The 21,352-nt window shown below is 32.4% G+C and overlaps 3 protein-coding genes across 4 annotated transcripts; 1 reads left to right on the forward strand and 2 right to left on the reverse strand.

The window, feature by feature from the left end:
- Nucleotides 1-2,327: 2,327 nt before the first annotated feature.
- LOC124823219 (epoxide hydrolase 1-like) lies at nt 2,328-4,409 on the forward strand. Of its 2 annotated transcripts, none has more exons than XM_047295391.2 (3): nt 2,328-3,028; nt 3,167-3,510; nt 4,099-4,409. In XM_047295391.2, the coding sequence occupies exons 1-3, from the start codon at nt 2,558-2,560 to the stop codon at nt 4,343-4,345; spliced, it is 1,062 nt and encodes a 353-aa protein (XP_047151347.1). In that variant the 5' UTR covers nt 2,328-2,557; the 3' UTR covers nt 4,346-4,409. The 2 variants fall into 2 exon arrangements, with proteins under 2 accessions (XP_047151347.1, XP_047151348.1); XM_047295392.2 differs by having other exon boundaries at nt 2,332-3,028; nt 3,269-3,510.
- Nucleotides 4,410-4,521: 112 nt separating this feature from the next.
- LOC124823221 (oxaloacetate tautomerase FAHD1, mitochondrial) lies at nt 4,522-8,174 on the reverse strand. The gene is made up of 7 exons (XM_088105450.1): nt 7,975-8,174; nt 7,721-7,886; nt 6,935-6,987; nt 6,615-6,677; nt 6,117-6,167; nt 5,873-5,990; nt 4,522-4,945 (listed from the first exon to the last, which is right to left on the reverse strand). Exons 1-7 carry the CDS (start codon nt 8,080-8,082, stop codon nt 4,827-4,829), a joined length of 678 nt encoding a protein of 225 aa, XP_087961576.1. The 5' UTR covers nt 8,083-8,174; the 3' UTR covers nt 4,522-4,826.
- A 2,460-nt stretch (nt 8,175-10,634) lies between these two features.
- BCE2 (2-oxoacid dehydrogenases acyltransferase family protein) lies at nt 10,635-20,097 on the reverse strand. The gene is made up of 8 exons (XM_088105451.1): nt 19,831-20,097; nt 19,603-19,746; nt 19,359-19,484; nt 17,662-18,113; nt 17,165-17,412; nt 12,003-12,091; nt 11,312-11,539; nt 10,635-10,887 (listed from the first exon to the last, which is right to left on the reverse strand). The coding sequence occupies exons 1-8, from the start codon at nt 19,978-19,980 to the stop codon at nt 10,774-10,776; spliced, it is 1,551 nt and encodes a 516-aa protein (XP_087961577.1). The 5' UTR covers nt 19,981-20,097; the 3' UTR covers nt 10,635-10,773.
- Between the last annotated feature and the right edge of the window lie 1,255 nt (nt 20,098-21,352).

A 21,352-nucleotide genomic window follows, 5' to 3' on the forward strand; every position in this document is an offset into this window, starting at 1 on the left:
TCAGAATTAGATTATGCGCATATATTCTATTTCTCATGTACCAATTTGGATTATGGTAGTTAACTTTCTTGATTTTTTTTTTTATCTTGTGTTTCCTTGCTCTGTTGACGTCATATTCTTGGTTTTGTTTTATTTTATTGATGAAAGACACTGAAGTTAGATATAATAATATTTGTACGTTAATGTTATTTGTTTAGAATGTTTTGGACCGACTTCAAGCATGTTCCATTCTTAACATATTTTTAAATGTTAGAACTGTTTATCGTTCTGAATATGTTTGAGACAGTAAACTTTGACCGATACTATATGTGATAGTTGGAATATTTATTTGTTATGATTACTGTGTGAACTGGTTGAATTTGAAGGTGTTCAATCCTTAATAAACACAGATTTTAGTGATGTAGAGTTTTAAATTTGGTTAGTACCATAGTTTAAGAAATAGAATGCTATGAAATTTTGGGAGAAAAATTAAACTATTATTTGCCAGTTTTCTTAGATTATGATATTCGTAAAATGTGTGATATATATCTATTATGATTATTGGGTGAAGTAACAAAGTCCAGGGATAGTTAACTCAGCAAAACATCATGCATTGCATTTACAATGGTTGTGTCGCCAAAATTTGGGCACCATGCTCTCACAAATAACATACTATTTTAATTCCAAACCAAACTGAATCAATCAAATTTTTATTTAACTTTAAAATACTTTTCTTAATATAATGCGATTTTTTTATTCATTAAATTAAAATTTCTTAATATTCAGTGATCTATCTCATTTTAAGAATAAACTTATAAAAAGACATCACAGTCAATGAATGAGTTTTATAATTTTTAGAATTAAATATGTTTTTGTCTCTTAATTTTTTAATAAAATTTATAATTAATTTATTTTTACATTTGTGTTTTTTTAACTAAATCTTATTAATTTTATTTATTATCAAGCGTTTGAAAACTTAAATAAATTTAATAAAATTTAGTTAAAAAAACTAAATTTTTGTAATTACAAATATGATGAATTAAATTAGTTCAAAGTTTAAGAGAAACTAATTTTAATTTTTACTAAAAGTAAAAAAACATATTTAATCTTTGTATATAATAACTTATAAAGTAGCACGGTGTTAATATTTTAGTAATTTAAGCATTTTTGTATTGTTAATGTACTTTACTATTCTATTGATTTTAGTTAAGTTAAGCTATATGAATAATATTTGCGGACATTAGCAAAATTTTGTCTTGAATTGGATTGGTTATCATTTGAGAGTCCAGTAAAAGAATATTTAAAAACAAACTAAAATTTTATGTCAATGATAGTCTTATATAACATAAAAGCAAACGAATATTATATAATGGAATAGCATTTCTACTCTTATTTTTATAAGATTATTGTTTAAAGTGAACCTAAAATTTGTCATTTATTTAACAAATATAAGAAGTTTAATTTTATTTTGTATAGTTTGAATTTACATCAAATTTATCGTCTCAATAAATGTGATGCACAATAATAATAATAATAATAATAATAATAACATTATTTGGGAAGAGTGCCTATACTTTACTTCTTTATAAAAAATTATAATTATTTATCATTTTTTATACTTTATCTGATTGGTTCTAAATTATATAATTACAAAATAATATTTTTTTACGGAATACTAAAAAATAACAGAAAATTTTCAATTATTTTATTTAAATTCGTTGATGAGGTAATTAAAAATTTCTTGTTCTTCGGCTATATGTATATATTAAAAGAAAAATAGATAACTTTCTCTTTTATAAACTCAAGTTGCAATTCGTAAAAGGTAAAAACACCTAGTCAGTTCTATCAACCAGTTCAAAAACTAAAATTTATATTTATATTATTATTGTTCTTTTATCATACTAATATAAAAATAAAATTTCAATACTTACTGATATTATTTATCTTTTTATTATTATCCACTATATAATATAGTAAAACACAAAAAGATGGGTTGTGGTTATGATTGTTAAATAACTTTTTCAATTATGATATAGATATATTTTATCTGTCTTCATCTATGAATAATTTTTGTATACTCTATCATCTATAAATCTATAATTTTTGTTCTCTTCTAAGTATATATTAGGTATTGATATATCTGTTTGGTATCTATGGATACTTTTCTTTTCTTGGAAAAAGACAAACAGTGAAATAAATAATTGGAGAAGTTTTGTTGCTTTATTCGTGGCTTCCTTCCATCAATCTCCGACAAAGATGTCTGCTTGATTATTAAAATCAAAATCATCATATTAAGATTTTTATTTAAAAGTGGTATTAATTTACTGTGTATTGAGTTTTGAGTTGAATATGTATTATTATGTATGGTGTGTAACCTCTCTCGAAGACCCATCAAGCTTTATCTATTTTTCTGCATAATTACAAAGATTTGAGTTTCTAAAAAGCAGATTGCGGAAGTGATTATTTATGACTTTCGAAAGGAGAAATGATGTTTTGATTTGATAAGCATTTAAGAAGCTATCTTGGTTAATGGGTACACAGGTACAGAGTCCATTGATTACTGCATAGAGAGATAAAAATGGAGGGTGTGGAGCATCGAACGGTGAATGTGAATGGCATAAACATGCACGTTGCCGAGATGGGTGAAGGCCCATTGATCCTCTTCATGCACGGATTCCCTGATCTATGGTTCTCATGGCGCCACCAGATGAAAGCTCTTGCTTCCCTCGGTTACCGCTGCGTGGCGCCGGACCTCCGAGGGTACGGAGACACGGATGTGCCGGCCTCTCCCACCGCCTACACGAGTCTCCACGTGGTGGGCGATCTGGTTGGTCTTCTGGATGAGGTAGCCGGCGACAATGAGAAAGTGTTTGTGATAGGTCATGACTGGGGTGCCATGATTGCTTGGTATCTTTCTCTCTTTCGCCCTGAACGAATCAGGGCTCTTGTGAACATGAGCGTCGCTTTCACTCCCCGAAACCCCAAGAGAAAGCCCCTTGACACCTTAAGAGCAGTGTATGGAAATGACTACTATATTTGCAGGTTTCAGGTTTGTTTTCTCCTATGTTTTTCTTACGTGATTCGGTTTGCTTCTAACGAGTTTCAGTTATATATACCTGTTGATGTGCAAGGGCAGCACTAGTTATATATATATATATAATGTGTTATGTTTGGATATAACTTTTAGGTCTCAAAACATGGTTTAAGTAGAAGTGAAAAAAAGATGATTTTTTGTTGGGGCAAACCATGGTTTGCAAAGTGGTTTTGTTGCTCAAGTGGATTATTGCAGGAGACTGGGAATATAGAAGCTGAGTTTGAGAAGATTGGCACTGAAAGAGTGCTGAAGGAGTTTCTGACATACCGCAACCCTGGTCCACTTTATCTACCTGAGGGTAAAGCCTTTGATCGTCCAATTGATTCTCCCTTGAAGTTGCCCTCATGGCTATCTCAAGAAGAATGTGATTACTATGTTACTAAATATGAAAAGACTGGTTTCACAGGGGGGTTTAACTACTACAGAAATTTGGATCTGTATGTCTTTCTTCACCATCAACTGCTACATTCTTTTTTTTTTTTTCAGACCTTGCCTGTTGAATGTTCGTATTTCCTCCCTTAAGATGTAACTATACAAATAGGAATTAAATCTAGATCCCTATATTTTGGATTAAATTTACAATACACCTCACGTATAAAATTAAATTAAATATATTACCTCCGCTGCACTGGATTAAAGAAAACCGTGATAGAACAAAATGCATTATATATATATATATATATATATATATATATTCTTCTTTTATCGATTCGCATATTTCAACTCGTAAATTTCGGTAGATCTGTAAAGCTACTGAAACATTTATTTAGTTTTGGATATGACCATGTGATTCATCTTATTTATGATATGATATGTGTAGATGGATGTGTTTTGAAAAAAAAAAAACATGGCAATATTAGTATTATGGAATTCAAAAGAAAGAAATTCATCACACATTATTCCGAATGTTCATGTATATGTTTCTATAATGTTAGTGATGGAAGTCTAATTGCAAGCAACAATTTTATAGTTTATGTTTTACCTTTTCCTTTCATAATAAAAATTAATATACTTTTATGTTGTAGAAATTGGGAGCTCACAGCACCGTGGACTGGTGCTAAAGTCAAAGTTCCTGTTAAGTTTATTGTGGGTGATCTCGACCTGACCTACAATTCACCTGGAGCCAAGGATTACATTCACAAAGGTGGATTGAAGAGAGATGTGCCCCTTCTGGAGGATGTAGTTGTAATTCAAGGGGCGGGTCACTTCGTTCATCAAGAAAGGCCTGATGAGATCACCAAACATATCTACGATTTCGTTAAGAAATTCTAATTTGATGTTGTCATGTTAGACATGTATTCCTTTGTTCTTGCTTTGATTGCATCTTTTTCCTTCACTGCGTGCTTGATCTGTATTCGCAAAGATAACTCTTGCTGGATGTATTCTCATGTATGCTTGTGTTTAAAGAGATAAAAAAAAAGTTAAAAATAGCAGACTCAAGAACAATGTTTAGCAGAATTCACCAAAATCCTTTCTACTCGTGACAATTGAAGACCATTTTTTTTTAATTCATGGGCTAAGTCACCATTATCCACGGTATAAAACAGCACACCCAACTTATTGAAGCACCGATTCGAAGACCATAAATAAATTGAAAAAAAAATACTAGGCCCAGTGTCTGTAGACTCTGAACTCCGAAGCCCATATATCTTTTATTGAGCCCATAAATAAAACAGCACACCCAACTTTTATTGAGTCCCCCTGTTTCTCTTCTGCAAGAATCCTGCTGTAGAACTGAAGTGGCATCGAAGGTTTATGAAGAATGTATGGGCCTTGCTCTTTTCTCAACATTGAACTGTGCGTCCACAAGGCCTGTAATACCGGCAGTAATTATTTGACCCTCTTTCACTGGTCCAACACCCGGTGGAGTGCCTGCACATAATCAAAATGTCTGTTAACTGAGCAAGGGTCTCAGATTTCCCTATTTAATTCATCTATCCTTGCAAAATTATTGTATTTGATCAGTTAGGGAACGGGAGAAAGAAAGGGGCTGTAAGGGAGTCGAACCCTAAGCCTAACTCTAAGTTTGGCTCTAATACCAATTTTCTCAGCTCAAGTTTAACTTACCTCGAGCTCTCAAGTTACTCAATAATTAAATATTTCAGTTTTAATAGGCTCAATTTGAACTTCAAAAAGTCTATATTTGCAATACCATATATGTATATGTGTGTGTAGGATGAAATGTCAATAATTTTAAATAATAGTTGAATAATTAAATGTTAGTAAATACATATTATTAAATTCAGATATTATTATTTATTATTATTTTAAAAATGTGTACTCGTGCAAACATCAAGCCAACTCAAGAACAATGATCGAATATGTAAAGATCGAAGTTCAAATCCTTCTATAAACAAGCCAACATTTTCAACTAGTTAAACTGAACTGCCAGGTCGTAATAACAAAGTTTCCCATCACCACTGTGGCGATTCATTTTTATTTTCTTAAGAGTGCACAAACAAGCATGACCATAAGACAAATGAAGCAATCCAAACTTACTACAAACAGAAATGGCACCCTTTTCATTGTCATTGATTTTCATTCTAAACAAATACTTTTGCAGAACGGAGACTGCCCCGTTTCAAGAATAAGACATGCCATAAGTTTCCAGGAAGGCTTATAGACGAACTAAAGGCCCTTGAGTCAAGAATGCTCGATTCTATCAGTTGGATCAATTCTCATTGGTCCGAATGATAGGTTAAATGACACACAGTGTGCTAATATTACTATTGACCTTTTTTCATCAATTAAACTAACACATAAGTATAAATATGCAGATAGAGAATTAATGAAACATACCAGTTAGTATAACATCTCCTTCAAACAATGTCATTACAGAGCTTATATAGCTAATTAGAAAAGGGATCTTAAAGATCATGTCCTTGGTTGAGCCCTTTTGCCGAATTTCCTCGTCTACCTATATCAAAGCAAGTCCATTTCTCTTCAATTAGTTTGGGTTTCTAATGCATCATTGAAGTAATACAAAATCAATTATATTAGAACCAACCAAATGATAATGAGAGAAGTATAGAATATCTCAAACCTTTAACCATAATTCTATATCGTCAGGGTTTGGCACTGCAGTCTTTGGCAACTGCATAAAGAAAATACAGTTGAATAATATGGCTCGTTATCTAAGTAGATGAGTAAAATAATATTCACAGGTGCACAGGTCTCATCCATTAGTTGTAGAATTTTAAATTTCACCTTCTTAGAATAAAGGGTATAACTGAATTACATATCTATTGACTACAGTACTACTTATGCAAAAAAGAAGCTGGTAAAAGTTCTTGTTTTATTGCAAAAGCGCCGCTTCACCAATTTACCAGCAATACATTTCTACTCCCAGATCTGCTCCAGGGTAATACTGGTGAATGTAGATTAAATCTTCTCGAAAAAGTCACGAACGGCTGAAATTTGTATTATCTTTCTCAGTAGTTCTTGACTCCTTAAAACTATTGAGGACCACGTGAACTCATTTCTCTAACAGAATTATATAATAGTTTCAGCATAAATAACATTGTAGCATGCAATTTCTTACAATTGAACTAATTGGGGTGAAAGTGTCCTGGCCTTTTGCCAAACTCCATGGAAGACCTGCAGACTAAGAACGAACGAAGAAATGAAAACATTGCTCATCAGGTTACGAAAATACAATGTCTAAATCATATGTGCAAAATTATTTCAGAAGAAAAATATGACCTGTGCCAAAAACAACAGGGAATTCCCACACAAATCATTTCACATTTGCTAACATCCCGTCATTTTAACTCCAATTGGTTTACATGGTTTTTCTTTATTTTCTGGTACATAGAAAAAATAATTTTCAAAAAGCTTGATTGCAGTTAACTTCCAAAATACCTTTGCAGCAGTTTGAAGGTCCCTAGCAGTCATATCCAGAGCCAGTGCATAACCTGATACACCAAAATGTACCCATCTTTATTTATCCATTGTGATAGTAGCTTTTTTACTTGATGAAAGTTTAGGTGAGTTGCACTCTGTGGACTACCCAAACCAGGGCATGCCACGTGATTCATGAGTGCTTATAAAACCACTAACAGATTACTCACTAAAAATGTCATCAGTAATGGGGGATGTTTTTTCAAAGGAGTTCAAATCCTTACCAACTGTACCAACTTTCTTTGGTATTATAACAAGAGTTGATTTCTAAGTACCATTTTTACATTATCAGCCAAGCAAAGAAAGTGACTTCTAAAGCAATATTAGTAAAAGGCCATAAACTTCCTATTCATAGCAGTTGGACGAGAGTCAAACTTTCATAGTTTTGAATAAACTTTAAAGTATTTCTTAACAGAAAAATACAAAAAGAAAAACTAGAATAAAATATTATAAGCTCAAACTAGCATAAGCTTAAGCTAAAAATCATCTACAAAAGCCGAAATGAGAAAATGTCTAGAAATTAACTCATACTTAAACTAATTTTAGCTTATGAGAAAACAAATATAATTTTTGTCCTTAAAAAAGGTTCAAAGAAAAGTTTATGAAAACACCCTTTGATATGCAGAGTATATTATTTACCATAATTTTCTTAGAAGCAAAAGAAACAGGACTAGGATATTGAGAGAGATCTAAAGTAAAATAACAATAAGGCACACAAGTAAGGGTTAAGTTAAGATGAGTAAATACCAGCGACGTAATCCATGGCAGAGGATTCTGACACATCACGCGCTTTCTTGGCGATGACTACAGCAAGTTCAACCTCATGGTGCAGAGAGCCTTCGTTGTGTGGAATTTGGATGGTTCCGCCGTTTTTCAAGTAAGACGACGTCGGTTTGATAAACAAGACGGGTTCCTGAGAATCGAAAAAAACACTTGCAATCCGTAATTAGATGATTATGAAAGATAGAAAAGGGAATTTGTGTATGAGACAGAGAAGGTACCTTGGGAACAGCGTTGCCAAGCTCTTTGGCGTGGGCAGCGTAGTTTCTGCCGACAGCGACGATCTTGGTGCTCAATTCCAGAAGCTTCTGACTAGCTACCGCTGCCATTTCTCTCCCTTCTCGCTCTATCCAAACTCCTCTTCTTCCCCTTTTAGCTTCTCTGCTTTCTCTTCTTTGAAGATCTCAATTTCGACTCATTTCAAACCCAACTAATTTAAGGACCTACTTATTTATTTATTTATTTATTTTTGTTTTAGAAAATGTTTTTAATAGCTGTATTTAAGTTCATCGTATTATTTTACATTTATGAACCTATTTTTTTAACTTTAGAAAATACTACAAGATTTTAGAGAGGATAAACTGTACTCGTCATATTTCAAGTTTAAATATTAAATTAATAAATATACAAATATACTTACTAGAAACAGGGTTAATCTTAAAAAAAGCACGTGAAATTGGTTTAATTTATAAGGTAAAAATCAAATTAAATCATTTAAAAGAATGAATAGATAAAGTATCGAAAAGAAAGTCCTTTTGGGAGTAGGGATGATAATGTAGGAGTTGTATTTATTCAGTACATGTAAAATTAATGACATTAATGTCGTGTCCTTCCATGTTGCATCTGAGTTCCTTATTTTTTAATTTTTTTTATTTTTTTTATTATTTTCACTATATTTTTAAACGTTTTGGTCACGTGTAGGTTACATGTTACGTAATTATAATGCCATCGTGACAACATGTCACTGTGATCTTTGTGATCTTTTTATTTATTTAATTCAGTTTTATATTTGAAGTTTTCATTCTCTTTTATCTTTATATTTAAAATTTTAACTTAATTTGATTTTATTATTTTAATAAAATATATTCTTTTTCTTAAAAAGTTAAAAGTTAATTATAACTTATATATTAAAATAAATTTTTAAATTTATATATTAAATTATTCAACCTAAATATTAAAATAATATTATTCTATATATTTTTAATTTTTAAAAATCCTTACTTTAAATTTATTATATTAAATTAAAACATGTAAATATATTTGTTATATTAAATTTATAAATTTACAAATAAACTAACCAAGGAAAATATATATTTTTTAATTATTTCAAATATAAAAATTTAATAATTATTAAGTGTAATTTTATATTTACACTTTTAATATTTTTAAAATTTTATAAATTCAAAATAATGATTTTTTCTTAAAATTAAAACAGTATAAAATAAAATTAATTTTAACATTGATTTGATGTATAAATTAAAAAAATAACATGTATTATAAATTATAATTAAACTCAATTATTAATATGAAAAAGGATATTGTTTCAGTAATACTTGCTAAAGTTATTTAGACATTTAAGTTAGGGTTGGTTATTACAACTAAGTATTAAATGTCCAATAAATGCATTTATCTATCTCTTTACTTTACTTCTGTATTTATAGGTTTCGAAATGAACTTTTGATTACAACCGACTCAATTGTGACTAAATATAATTTAAGTATGTTTTTACCTTATTAATCAAAAGGTGAAATATTTGAACTGAACTATCTAATCATTATAGTTAACATTTTGGTTGACCCAGTTGTGATTTTTCCTAAAGTTAATTTAATATAGGATCGATAACCGATAGATGTAGACCGATCAATCAATACAAAACACATAACATTAATTTATTTTAAAAAATAATATTAAATTGAGTCAAATTTAAAATATAGAAAATAATTTTATTACATGACACATATCCATGAACTAACATAACACTACTAATGATAAGTGACAATGTTTTTAAAAAACAGTGAAAAAAATTGAAAATACTATTTAATATATATAAATACAGCATTAAAAAAAATCTAACAGTGATTATTTTTAGAAAAAATAAATGGACTTGTCTGCACCAAATAATAATTACATGTCTATTTAAATTATTTAAACAAAGTAGAAAGCAAAAAAAAATAATTAAACCTTATACTTTCTTATTCTCTTTCCAAATTAGAAAGGACTAAAAAATCATACCACTTTTCTCATTATTTTTATTATAACAAGAAAAGTAAACGTTTATTTTATATTTTCTATCGCTCCTTCTTTTTCCCTTCTTTCACACATATTTCAAACAGATATCATTATTACTACAAGTATATTAACCTAGACTTGAAACTAAAGTTTAGTAATACTCCATCTAATATTGAATATAAACTAGTTAAACTAATAAATCCATTTAATTTTATCACTATTTTTAAATTTTTAAATATTACTAATGTAACAAATTTACTATTTTAACTATTTCCAAAATAATTCCTATCAGTATTCATTAATAAAAACGCACATAGTCATAATATTTAATAAAAAAATATTATGTAGAAAGTATAAAATATCTTATCATCTATCTTTTGCAAAATATGTCGACGTACAAAGAAGAGAGAAATAAACAATAATTCATTTCTTGAGTTGTGAGAAGTGAAAATACATATAAAGTTTAAACTGCACGACAAAAGCAGTTTATTAACATATTGTTCATTACGTAGCGTCTTTTACGATTCGCAGGTGTATTATTTGCAGTTGAGATACGCAAAAAACATTATTCTCCAAACAGTTTGTTTTTTTTTTTTCAAAGAAGCAATGGCTACAATTGTCCCTCTGCTACCTCTCAAACCAAACTTGGATATGCACATCACTAAATTATTAATACCTTCATTTTGTCGTATTTTAAATGCTCTCTCTGGTTATACTTCTCATTGTAAACAATACAGCGATCAACCATGTAAGTAACAATTTCAGTAACTGTTCATTCATATGATGAAATTTTATCTCAAATACAGAGTGAGGAGCTCGGGATTTTCAATTAGTTGCTTCCACTCGTTGCAAAATCTTGCAACGGTTGCTCCGTCCAAGACTCTGTGATCTGCACCAATATTAACCTGCAAGCAGAAAAACAAATAAGGAATTGCTGTTCCTTTCATCTTCTAACCCGTGCAAAAATCATTATAAATAATAGCATTTAGTTGGAAAAAAAAAAGAATTCAAAGTTCAAATCTGTGTTTACTTTGTCAAGCAAACAATGAACTACTCTGTTCAATGCAAATTCAACCTATATACGACTAAGTGTGGCGATGAATACAATAGAACTACAAACGCTGAATTTGCGGTAAAAGTAAACATAAACTAACTAGCTATGAAGCCCTTTTTAACAGCTAAATTAGGGTATTCTCTATAATCTCATTTTTTTATTTCTCTTCAGCGAAATGACAAACTAAACAGTCGTATATAAAGTGGAACGCTACAAACAAAAAAATCGTCGGAGATTATCGTAGTTCTCTCTATAATGCAAAATGCAAGACTTACAGTCACGAGTGATGCAGGATACACATTTCCATTATCGGCGAACCGTGGAACTTTCTGAATTTTACCAATGGCAATAATGGAGACTTCAGGCAGATTGACAAGTGGGGAACCAAACTTTCCACCAATTGCTCCAATGTTGCTTAAAGTAATAGTACCACCACATATATCCTCAGAAGTTAACTTGTTATTTGAAGCCAATTGTTGTAACCTTGCCAGCTCTTTGGTTATCTACATAAAAATCATGTACATGGAAAAATAGATTAATAAGAACACGCACAATAATGTCTTACTAGATGTGAGACATATGATTATAATTATCACATGCACTAAACATCATATACACATGCTCTGGGACGCTATGCAAACAGATGTGCATCAAAGGAAACAACAACGACCTGGCTTTATCACCAAATCTGAAATTATTTATTAAAAAACTAAAGGAATCTTAAAAAATAGTCTCTTCGTTTCTTATAAGAAGAAGCAGCTTTCAGAAAACCAACAATTAAGCTCAAGCCAGAAACTTAGGTCAAGATGAATAAAATTATATTTCTTTCAAGCAATTCAAATCATGAACATTTTTTATCGTGGCCTGTAACTAAACAGCAAGCATGGACATGCACTTCAACCAAAACAAGAATGGCTGAATAAAGAAAAAATAGATAAAACCATAGCCAAGCCTTTGGAAACTAACCTCGAGTATGGAAAGAGACTGGACATTTTTTATGTTTGGCACAACTAGACCATGTTGTGTCGCCATGGCAATTCCAACATTGTGTGAACCTGTTGATTAATGACTATTGGAAATTAAAAAAATTAAAATTATATGTTATGCTATTTTTTAGGAAAATAAAAGTCATGTTGACTAGTAGAATTTATTTGCTATTTTCTAGGCACTAAGAGCACTAGTTTGTTAGTGGTTATAGAGGCCAACATTTTCGTACATTTACGTTCACTTATTTGCTTTATAAAAGCAATTGCACTCCAAAAATTAATATTAAGCAGTTTTATATTCCTCGTTCCACTCTCTCATTTTTCTCTGTTCCACTTTCTCAACCTTCCCTTCAATAAAATAACCAACAAATTGGTATCAGAGCTACGTCTTACGGGACCTATGGATGCTGAAACAAGTTTCTCTCAAGTTGCTCCTCCTATCTTTGATGGAGATAACTATGATCTCTGGGCCATAAAAATGCAGAACTTCCTGGAGGCTTTGGATCTTTGGGAAGCAGTGGAGGAGGATTACGAAATTGCTCCGCTGCCCGACAACCCCACTATAGCCCAGATGAAAACCTACAAGGAGAAAAAAACCAGAAAAGCAAAGGCAAAGGCATGTTTATTTTCTGGTGTTTCAAAAATAATTTTCACCAGGATCATGTCTCACAACACAGCAAAAGCAATTTGGGATTACTTGAAGGAAGAATATGCAGGAGATGAGAGGATTAGAAGCATGCAAGTATTGAATTTAATGAGAGAATTTGAGCTGCAGCGAATGAAAGAATCAGACACCATAAAAGAGTACTCAAATACGTTGCTTGGCATTGCCAACAAAGTACGATTGCTGGGCACCGTTTTTTCTGATTCAAGAATTGTTGAAAAAATTCTTGTATCAGTACCAGAGAGATATGAAGCTTCTATAGCTACCTTGGAGAACACAAAGGATCTATCTAAAATCACTTTGGCAGAGGTGATGCATGCCTTACAGGCCCAAGAGCAAAGAAGACTTATGAGGCAAGAAGGATCTGTGGAGGGTGCTTTTCAAGTCCAATTCCAGAGCAATGGCAATAAACAGAAAAAGAAGCAGAACAATTACACCAAACCTGGAAGATTAAACAAGATCAACAAGAGTAATGATAATCAGGTTTTTCCACCTTGTCCTCATTGTAAAAAAACCAATCATCCACAAAAAAGGTGCTGGTGGAGACCTGATGTAAAGTGTCATAAGTGTGGGCAGCTAGGGCACATGGAAAAGATTTGCAAATCTCATCAACAACAAGGAGAAGTTAAGGTTGCTGAGGATCAACCACAAGAGGAACAATTGTTTGCTGTTACATGCTTTGCTGCCAATAGCTCCACAGAAAGTTGGCTCATAGACAGTGGTTGCACAAATCATATGAGTTATGATCGAGAGCTCTTTAAAGAACTTGACAAAACTGCACTTTCTAAAGTCAGAGTAGGTAATGGAGCATATATTGCAGTAAAAGGCAAAGGAACAGTGGCAATTGAAGGTCAAACAGGTTTGAAACTAATTTCAGATGTTTTATATGTTCCAAAAATTAACCAAAACCTGTTGAGTGTTCCTCAATTGCTTGAAAAAGGTTATAAGGTGTTGTTTGAAGATAAAAACTGCATAATCAAAGATTCAGCAGGCAAGGAAGTATTTAAAGTTAGAATGAAAAGAAAAGGCTTTGCTTTGGACTTCATGAGTGAAGAACATGCTGCAGTGCACAAAGAGGTCAGCAATACAATACTTTGGCATAAAAGATTGGGCCATTTTCACCACAGTGCTCTAATATTCTTGAAGAAGAATAACATGGTCAGAGGCTTACCTGATATAGAAGAAGAATCTCCTACATGCATTGCTTGTCAGTATGGAAAGCAAACAAGACTCCCATTTCCACAAAACAAGACTTGGAGGGCTATACAAAATCTACAATTGATACATACAGATGTTGGAGGACCTATGAGCACACCATCATTGAATGGCAGTAGGTATTATATTATTTTCATTGATGACATGACAAGAATGTGTTGGATATATTTTATGAAGTTTAAATATGAAGTTGCTGACATTTTTTGGAAGTTTAAAACTTTGGTGGAAAATCAAAGCAAGTGCAAAATGCAGATGATCAGATCCGACAATGGAACTGAATATACTTCAAAAAAGTTTAACAAGTTTTGTGAAGATACAGGTATAGAACACCAGCTTACAGCCCCTTATTCACCTCAGCAAAATGGCACCGCAGAAAGGAAAAATCGGACAATTATGGAGATGGCTAGGTGCTTACTTCATGACAAAGATTTGCCTAAAAAATTCTGGGCAGAGGCTGTAAATACTGCAGTGTTTTTACTCAATAGATTGCCAACAAAAGCTTTACAACAGAGAACGCCTTTTGAAGCATGGTACGGTTACAAACCTGAGCTGTTTAATTTAAAGATATTTGGTTGCTTGTGTTTCTCTTATATTCCTCATATTAAGAGAGACAAATTGGACAAGAAAGCAGAACCTGGAATTTTTGTAGGCTATAGCTTGATTTCAAAGGCCTACAGGATCTATCTTCCACACAAAAACAAAGTCAGTGTTAGCAGGGATGTGAAATTCTTGGAGTTTGACTGTTGGAGCTGGAAAGACAACAAATTCCTTGAACAATTTGATTGTTTGAACTGGAAAGGCAACAATGACCTTGGATTGCAGGAGGAGAATGAAGATGTGGATGATGAACCTGTCAGAGGAACAAGATTGCTTTCTGACATCTATCAAAGGTGTAATGTTGCTGTCATGGAACCTGGTGGATATGAAGAGGCTGCAACTGACAAAAAATGGATAAATGCTATGGAAGAGGAGCTCAAAATGATTGAAAAAAATCAGACGTGGGAGTTGGTGGATAGACCTAGTCATAAGAAGGCCATTGGAGTAAAGTGGGTTTATAGAACCAAGTTCAATCCCGATGGTTCTGTGAACAAGTACAAGGCAAGACTTGTTGTCAAGGGATATGCTCAGATGTTTGGGGTGGATTTCTCTGAAACATTTGCCCCAGTTGCCAGGTTAGACACAATAAGATTGCTGCTAGCACTAGTTGCACAAAAGGGCTGGCTTATACATCAATTGGATGTAAAATCAGCATTTTTGAATGGATATTTGGAGGAAGAAATTTTTGTGGAACAGCCAGAAGGTTTTGCTCTTCAAGGACAAGAAGACAAGGTTTATCTACTGAAAAAGGCATTATATGGTTTGAAACAAGCACCAAGGTCTTGGTATAGCAGAATTGATGCACATTTAATGAGCTTAGGCTTTGTGAAAAGTCTGAGTGAGTACACCTTATATATTAAAAAGGTGAATGAAGATATACTTATGATATCTCTGTATGTTGATGACTTATTTGTTACAGGAAATTGTAAGGAGATGATTGACAAGTTTAAAGAAGAAATGGAAAATGTTTTTGAAATGACAGACCTTGGAAAGATGACATTTTTTCTTGGTATGCAAGTGCAACAAAAGAAGAATGAAATATTTGTGTGCCAAGAAAAGTATGCAAAGGAAGTGCTTATGAAGTTCAACATGGGAGAGTGTAAGTCAGCTGCAACTCCAATGAACCAAAAAGAAAAGTTCTGCAGAGAAGATGGTGCTGAAAAGGTTGATGAAAAGCTGTTTAGATCCTTAATTGGATGCTTAATGTATTTAACTGCCACCAGACCAGACATCATGCATTCAGTGAGTTTGTTATCAAGGTACATGCATTGTGCTAGTGAAATTCATTTTCAAGCAGCAAAAAGAATTCTTAGATATGTTAAAGGCACAATTGATTATGGTATACGGTTCAAGAAAGTTGAAAGCTTAAGTTTTCATGGTTATTCAGATAGTGATTGGGCAGGATGTGTTGATGATATGAGAAGCACTTCTGGTTATTGTTTCTCACTTGGTTCTGGAGTTTTTTCATGGTGTTCCAAAAAACAAGAAATTATAGCTCAATCAACAGCAGAAGCAGAGTATGTTGCTGCTGCAGCTGCTGTAAATCAAACTGTCTGGATAAGGAAGATCATGGCTGATTTACACATAGAACAAGAAGACAGCACAAAGATTTTTGTTGATAATCAAGCTGCAATTTCAATTGCCAATAATCCTGTTTTTCATGGCAAAACAAAGCATTTTAAGATAAAACTTTTCCTTTTAAGAGAAGTTCAAAGAGAAGGACAAGTGAAACTAGTCTACTGCAAATCAGAAGATCAAGTTGCTGATATCCTAACCAAGGCACTTCCAAAATCTAGATTTGAGTTCTTGAGACAAAAGCTTGGAGTTTGCAGTTCCAAAGTCAAGGAGGAGTGTTGATTAATGACTATTGGAAATTAAAAAAATTAAAATTATATGTTATGCTATTTTTTAGGAAAATAAAAGTCATGTTGACTAGTAGAATTTATTTGCTATTTTCTAGGCACTAAGAGCACTAGTTTGTTAGTGGTTATAGAGGCCAACATTTTCGTACATTTACGTTCACTTATTTGCTTTATAAAAGCAATTGCACTCCAAAAATTAATATTAAGCAGTTTTATATTCCTCGTTCCACTCTCTCATTTTTCTCTGTTCCACTTTCTCAACCTTCCCTTCAATAAAATAACCAACAGAACCTACAGTAAATAAACCTCTGTGTAAACTTTAGCACGGAAGCTACTGCCTCAAATAAATCATTAAATTGACAGCCACCAGATATCAGTCAACACAAACTGGAAAAAGGTTTAATACCATGTACTTACAGGTGTTACGAAACAATATTTAAAAATATTATCAAGATGATCATTGTTTTAAACTCTTAGATACAGTATACAAGGTAAAACTTCTCAATCACTAACACCATGCGCCAGAAACCAATATGCATAAAAACTTGGTAGGTCATTTGAAGATTATTTTGAACATGTAGAAGCAGGTGCCATAAAACAAAAGCGACAGTTGGCTAATGAAGGGAAAATATTTGACGTGACCATATTTTCAATTTCTAAATAATTGTAGCTTGCTCCTTGAATTTGTACTTTTTAACTAAAGAAAAAGACATTATGTTCACTACAAAAAACCTAAACATAAAGAAGCTAAAAAGGAAGCAAAAATATATGAATTATTCGTCAGATTATGTCTGAGAAACAAACCTTTGAGAACGACCTCCAGTGCGTCCTCTTTGAAGCAACTGTTCATAAAGGGGTACTTACTAAGGGCCATCGATAGTGATTTGATTAATATTGGAAGGAAAGTGTACTTAATGTCTGGATAAGGATTATTTTTCTGAAAAGATGTTTTAAGCTCCACTAGAGCATCACAATTTATCTCATCCACATAATGAAAATGTGGGACTTTAGCAGCCAGAGACATTGACTTTACCATTGCTCTTTGGAATCCTCTACAAAAAGAAAAGAAAAGGTCATTGTTAACTTATTCTATGGATATCTTAGTTTTAATTGAGTTATAGAACTGAGTAAAGGAAAATAATTTCATGCTAATGCAATACTGAGGTCCACAGATACACAACTTTCCACAAATTGACATAAATTGTTTGTGCAAAAAAACTGACAGATTGACATCAATCACCATCTCAAAAGAGAAGAAAAAAAAGGGAAAGGATTCAAATTATGCTTGCAACCAGCCTTACCTAAACGGGACTGTCCTGTCCTCAGATGGACTACAAGATTTAGTTGTCATATTGTAGTTGTATCCTTCAGCTCCTCGTAGCTGTTCTACAGAATTGCTATGCAAGAGCGTAGATGGATCTTTAATGATTCCTTTGCTGACAGCAAAATTTAGCACATCTTCTTTTAAAACCCTTCCATCTTTCCCAGTTCCACAAACTTCAGTTATATCTATACCATGTTGCTTAGCCAGACTTCTTACAGCAGGTGTTGATAGAATTCCAGTTTGTCTTCCTTTTCCAGGATCAGAATCTATCAATTTGGAATTGTCTGAATCGTCAACTACTGTAGTAAACACTGGCACATTAACTGATGTCTTATCAGAATCAGGTGACTTTGTATTTACTGAATCACCAAGAGAGACAGACGGAGATGCTGAGTCATCAACTAATATCTTTAATAGAGTTTCTCCAACCTGAAATTTTATCCAACAGAATTCAAATGCTCAAATATATTTGTTGCCCCATGTAGAACTAAATGCAAAATTTAGATCATCAATACACTGCTATCTTTCTCAGTTATGCTTCTTCGAAGAACCACCCGATTAAAAAAAATAGGCAGGTCCCTTTTGTATTTGCAACATAAATTGCAACACCAAGCCATCTCCATGTTATAACCACAAAGAGGCAGCATGGGAAATTAAACAGTCAATGGATGGTTGAACCCTGGAGTCAGCTGCCAAGGGTATTTTTCTCATCTAGTATCCTACGGAATCTTAAGAGAATGTACACCAGAGACACATTTCCAAAACATTGCATATCAAATAATTTCGCTTTGAACAATATTTTGAAAAGGCATGTCAGTATCTCTGGATGTGTTATTGCATGAATCTAGAAGATCCATCCACAAGTGCCTCCTACATTGTAAAAAACAACGCTTCTATTTCTTCCATGCACGCCTTCTGTTAATCTCTCTATCTAGATTCTCTTTCTCTCACCGACAATCTCACTCCAAACTCTCCAGGAAAAAAATATAGGGCACTGTTCTTTTTTTCCTTTCCACCCAGTTCATGGGCTCACTTCCTTCCAATTCTCTCACACCTTGTTTGCTTCTAGGCGGCGTGGAAATCTTGAGGGAGAGGAAATAGAAAGAAAACACAAAAAAAGGTAAGCACATTAAATTTTCAATCCAAAAGTGAAGAGATTTACATAGAAAGCTACACCGTGGATTATGTCTCAATTATGTCAGAATTATTTTACTAATATTCACGAGTTGACTATATTATTAATATTTTATCAATATTTACGTTTTTGTTTAATATTTCATTTAACACTCAACCTTTTTTTTTCACTTTCTTTTTCCACTTTTCTCATTTTGCATCATCTAATCAAAACAAAAAACAAACATGTCTAAATTTAAAAAAAAAAAATCTACTCACAACAAATAGAGCATATTCTATTTAACTTTTCCTGGTCAGGTCCCTGAATTCCTTAATAATAATATTATATAATAATAATAATAAATTTCATGGCTTAATAATTACAAATATACAGGGAAACTTATCCTACATTTTGGGGGGCATGGACAACTATCCGAAATTCCAAACCACCAACGTAGCACTACCTCTTCTTTCACCAATTTACTCTAACAAACAAATTATAAATCCACAAACATAATCTAGGTTCAACTACATCCAACAGAATGAGATTTAATAACTCACCTTCACGATATCACCAGGACCGCAGAGAATATTGGAAACTTTTCCTTTGTAGCGACTCGTAATTTCAATAGTAGCTTTATCACTTTGAACTTCGCAGAGCGGTTGAAAGTCTTCAACATAATCCCCCTACCAATACGAACCAACAGATAATTCAGAAAAGTCAATTCAGGGCATACTCTTTTTTTTTCCTTATTGACACGAATCTCAGTGAAGGTACGAAACAAGTAATGGTGAATTGACTGACCTCCTGGACATACCATTTGAGAAGCTCACATTCTGCAATACCTTCGCCGGTTTGCGCCAACGGCACGTCCACTAGATTGCTGGCGGGAAGGTCTAGGGCGGGTTGAGTGCAGAACAAACACCTGTTCACACGTGGAAAATTGAACTACAAGTGCGAAATTAAAAGCAATGAATCAGTAATTTGTTAGTAAGAAGAGATGAATCGAAATGGAAAGGGAATAGAACTAACAGATATATGTGAAGAAGGAGCATTAGGTTTGACGAAGCGAGAAGGGAGCGTAGGGGAAGAAGATGATGAACAATGAGAAGAAGCGGAGCCTGAAAAGAAGGTTCTGGAAGAGATCAAAGCCCTCTTCTGCCATAGCCGGCTTCTGAGCATGTTGCGTGATTGTGATGAAGAGAAACGAAGAAGAGAAACGAAACGTTTGGAATTGAAAGTGGCAATGGGACAGAGATGGGAAGGGGATTAAAGATTTGTTTGCATTGCATGCTGACAAGTTTCCGATGGCAAAGAATGGGATCGATGATGTGGATGGATAAGGACAAATTAAAATATTAAGATATTGTTTCATATATAGAGCTATCTAACACTAATAAAAAAATAAATAAATTAAGATAAATTAAGCAAAAATATTTAAATGTTAGTTTTAATAAGGATAATTAAAGACATCTTTTGAAATATTTATATTAAATATGTCTCATTAGATATTAAAATATAACTCATTTAATAAGTTATGATAAGTTCGGTACATTTAATATTTGTAATTTTTCTTAACTTTTCTCCATCTAAAGTTTTGAAAAGCTTTATGACCTTTAATGAATTCATATAATTTTATGTCATATTTTTAACTATTTTCAATCAACACGTGGTTTTTCTAAATTATTTCTCGGTATCATTAAGTTAAGTAAACATTGAATTAAAATTTTAAGATGTTGTTTGAGAGATTTATTTAAAAGAAAAAAATGTTTTTTTATCTTATTCTCACTTGAGTTAAAACACATCATCTAGTGAAAACAACTCAATTAAACAATAATTTGTTATTTAAAGAATAAAATAATGGAAACAATAACAAACATCAAATTCTTTATCATGTTTTTCTTAGACCATAAGAAAAAATAAATTAGAAAGTTGTATACCGCAACTCATTTTCAAAACTCACAACAATTCTATTATATATTCTTAATAAGTTCAAAACTCAATTACAACATCAAATGCAGCTCATGTTCAAAAATTTTAAATTGAAAATATATTTCAATTATAAATATTCTACCAAGTTTCAAAAGATAACAACTTGGCAAAAAATTTCGCGCCCGCGAATATTCGAGGATAAAATTCGTGATGGATAATTACTATCTGCGGATATTTATTATCCGTGGATAACAGATAACGGGTATTTTAGTACCCGATTCTAAACAGGTCGGATGTGCGGATTATACTGTCCAACCCGTGGATAACCGTTATCCGAAAAAAATAATAATAAAAATTTAATTAATATTTTTTAAAATTAAATTTTTTCATTACTCTTAAAAAAGGTAAATTTTAATAACAATGACTTAGGATTCCTTTCAATTACCTTTTTTTTAAAAGAAAAAAAGAAAAAAAGGGGTTACATTACTTTTGACCTAACCCTAATAGAGATATCAGACATATGCATAAAATCACATTAGAAAATTCTCTCTTAAGGGAGGACTTTTTTTTCTTCCTTCTGGTTCAGTTTGCGGAGGGAGTAGACTCCATTCTCTCTTCCTCT

The sequence above is a fragment of the Vigna umbellata genome, chromosome 1, assembly GCF_029865625.1.
Source record: "Vigna umbellata cultivar VRB3 chromosome 1, Vumbellata_1.0, whole genome shotgun sequence".
In the NCBI taxonomy this organism is placed as follows: Eukaryota; Viridiplantae; Streptophyta; class Magnoliopsida; order Fabales; family Fabaceae; genus Vigna; species Vigna umbellata.

Coding starts and splice junctions, on each gene's coding strand:
- LOC124823219 (XM_047295391.2), top strand. CDS start 2,558: ATGGAGGGTGTGGAGCATCGAACGGTGAATGTGAATGGCATAAACATG. Junction 3,029..3,166: donor ACTATATTTGCAGGTTTCAG/GTTTGTTTTCTC, acceptor TATAACTTTTAG/GTCTCAAAACATGGTTTAAG. Junction 3,511..4,098: donor TACTACAGAAATTTGGATCT/GTATGTCTTTCT, acceptor TTTATGTTGTAG/AAATTGGGAGCTCACAGCAC.
- LOC124823221 (XM_088105450.1), bottom strand. CDS start 8,082: ATGGCAGCGGTAGCTAGTCAGAAGCTTCTGGAATTGAGCACCAAGATC. Junction 7,887..7,974: donor TTGGCAACGCTGTTCCCAAG/GTACCTTCTCTG, acceptor TTCGATTCTCAG/GAACCCGTCTTGTTTATCAA. Junction 4,946..5,872: donor AGGAGATGTTATACTAACTG/GTATGTTTCATT, acceptor GATTATGTGCAG/GCACTCCACCGGGTGTTGGA.
- BCE2 (XM_088105451.1), bottom strand. CDS start 19,980: ATGCTCAGAAGCCGGCTATGGCAGAAGAGGGCTTTGATCTCTTCCAGA. Junction 12,092..17,164: donor ACTGGAGGTCGTTCTCAAAG/GTTTGTTTCTCA, acceptor ATTAATCAACAG/GTTCACACAATGTTGGAATT. Junction 11,540..12,002: donor AGTCTCTTTCCATACTCGAG/GTTAGTTTCCAA, acceptor ATTTTTATGTAG/ATAACCAAAGAGCTGGCAAG.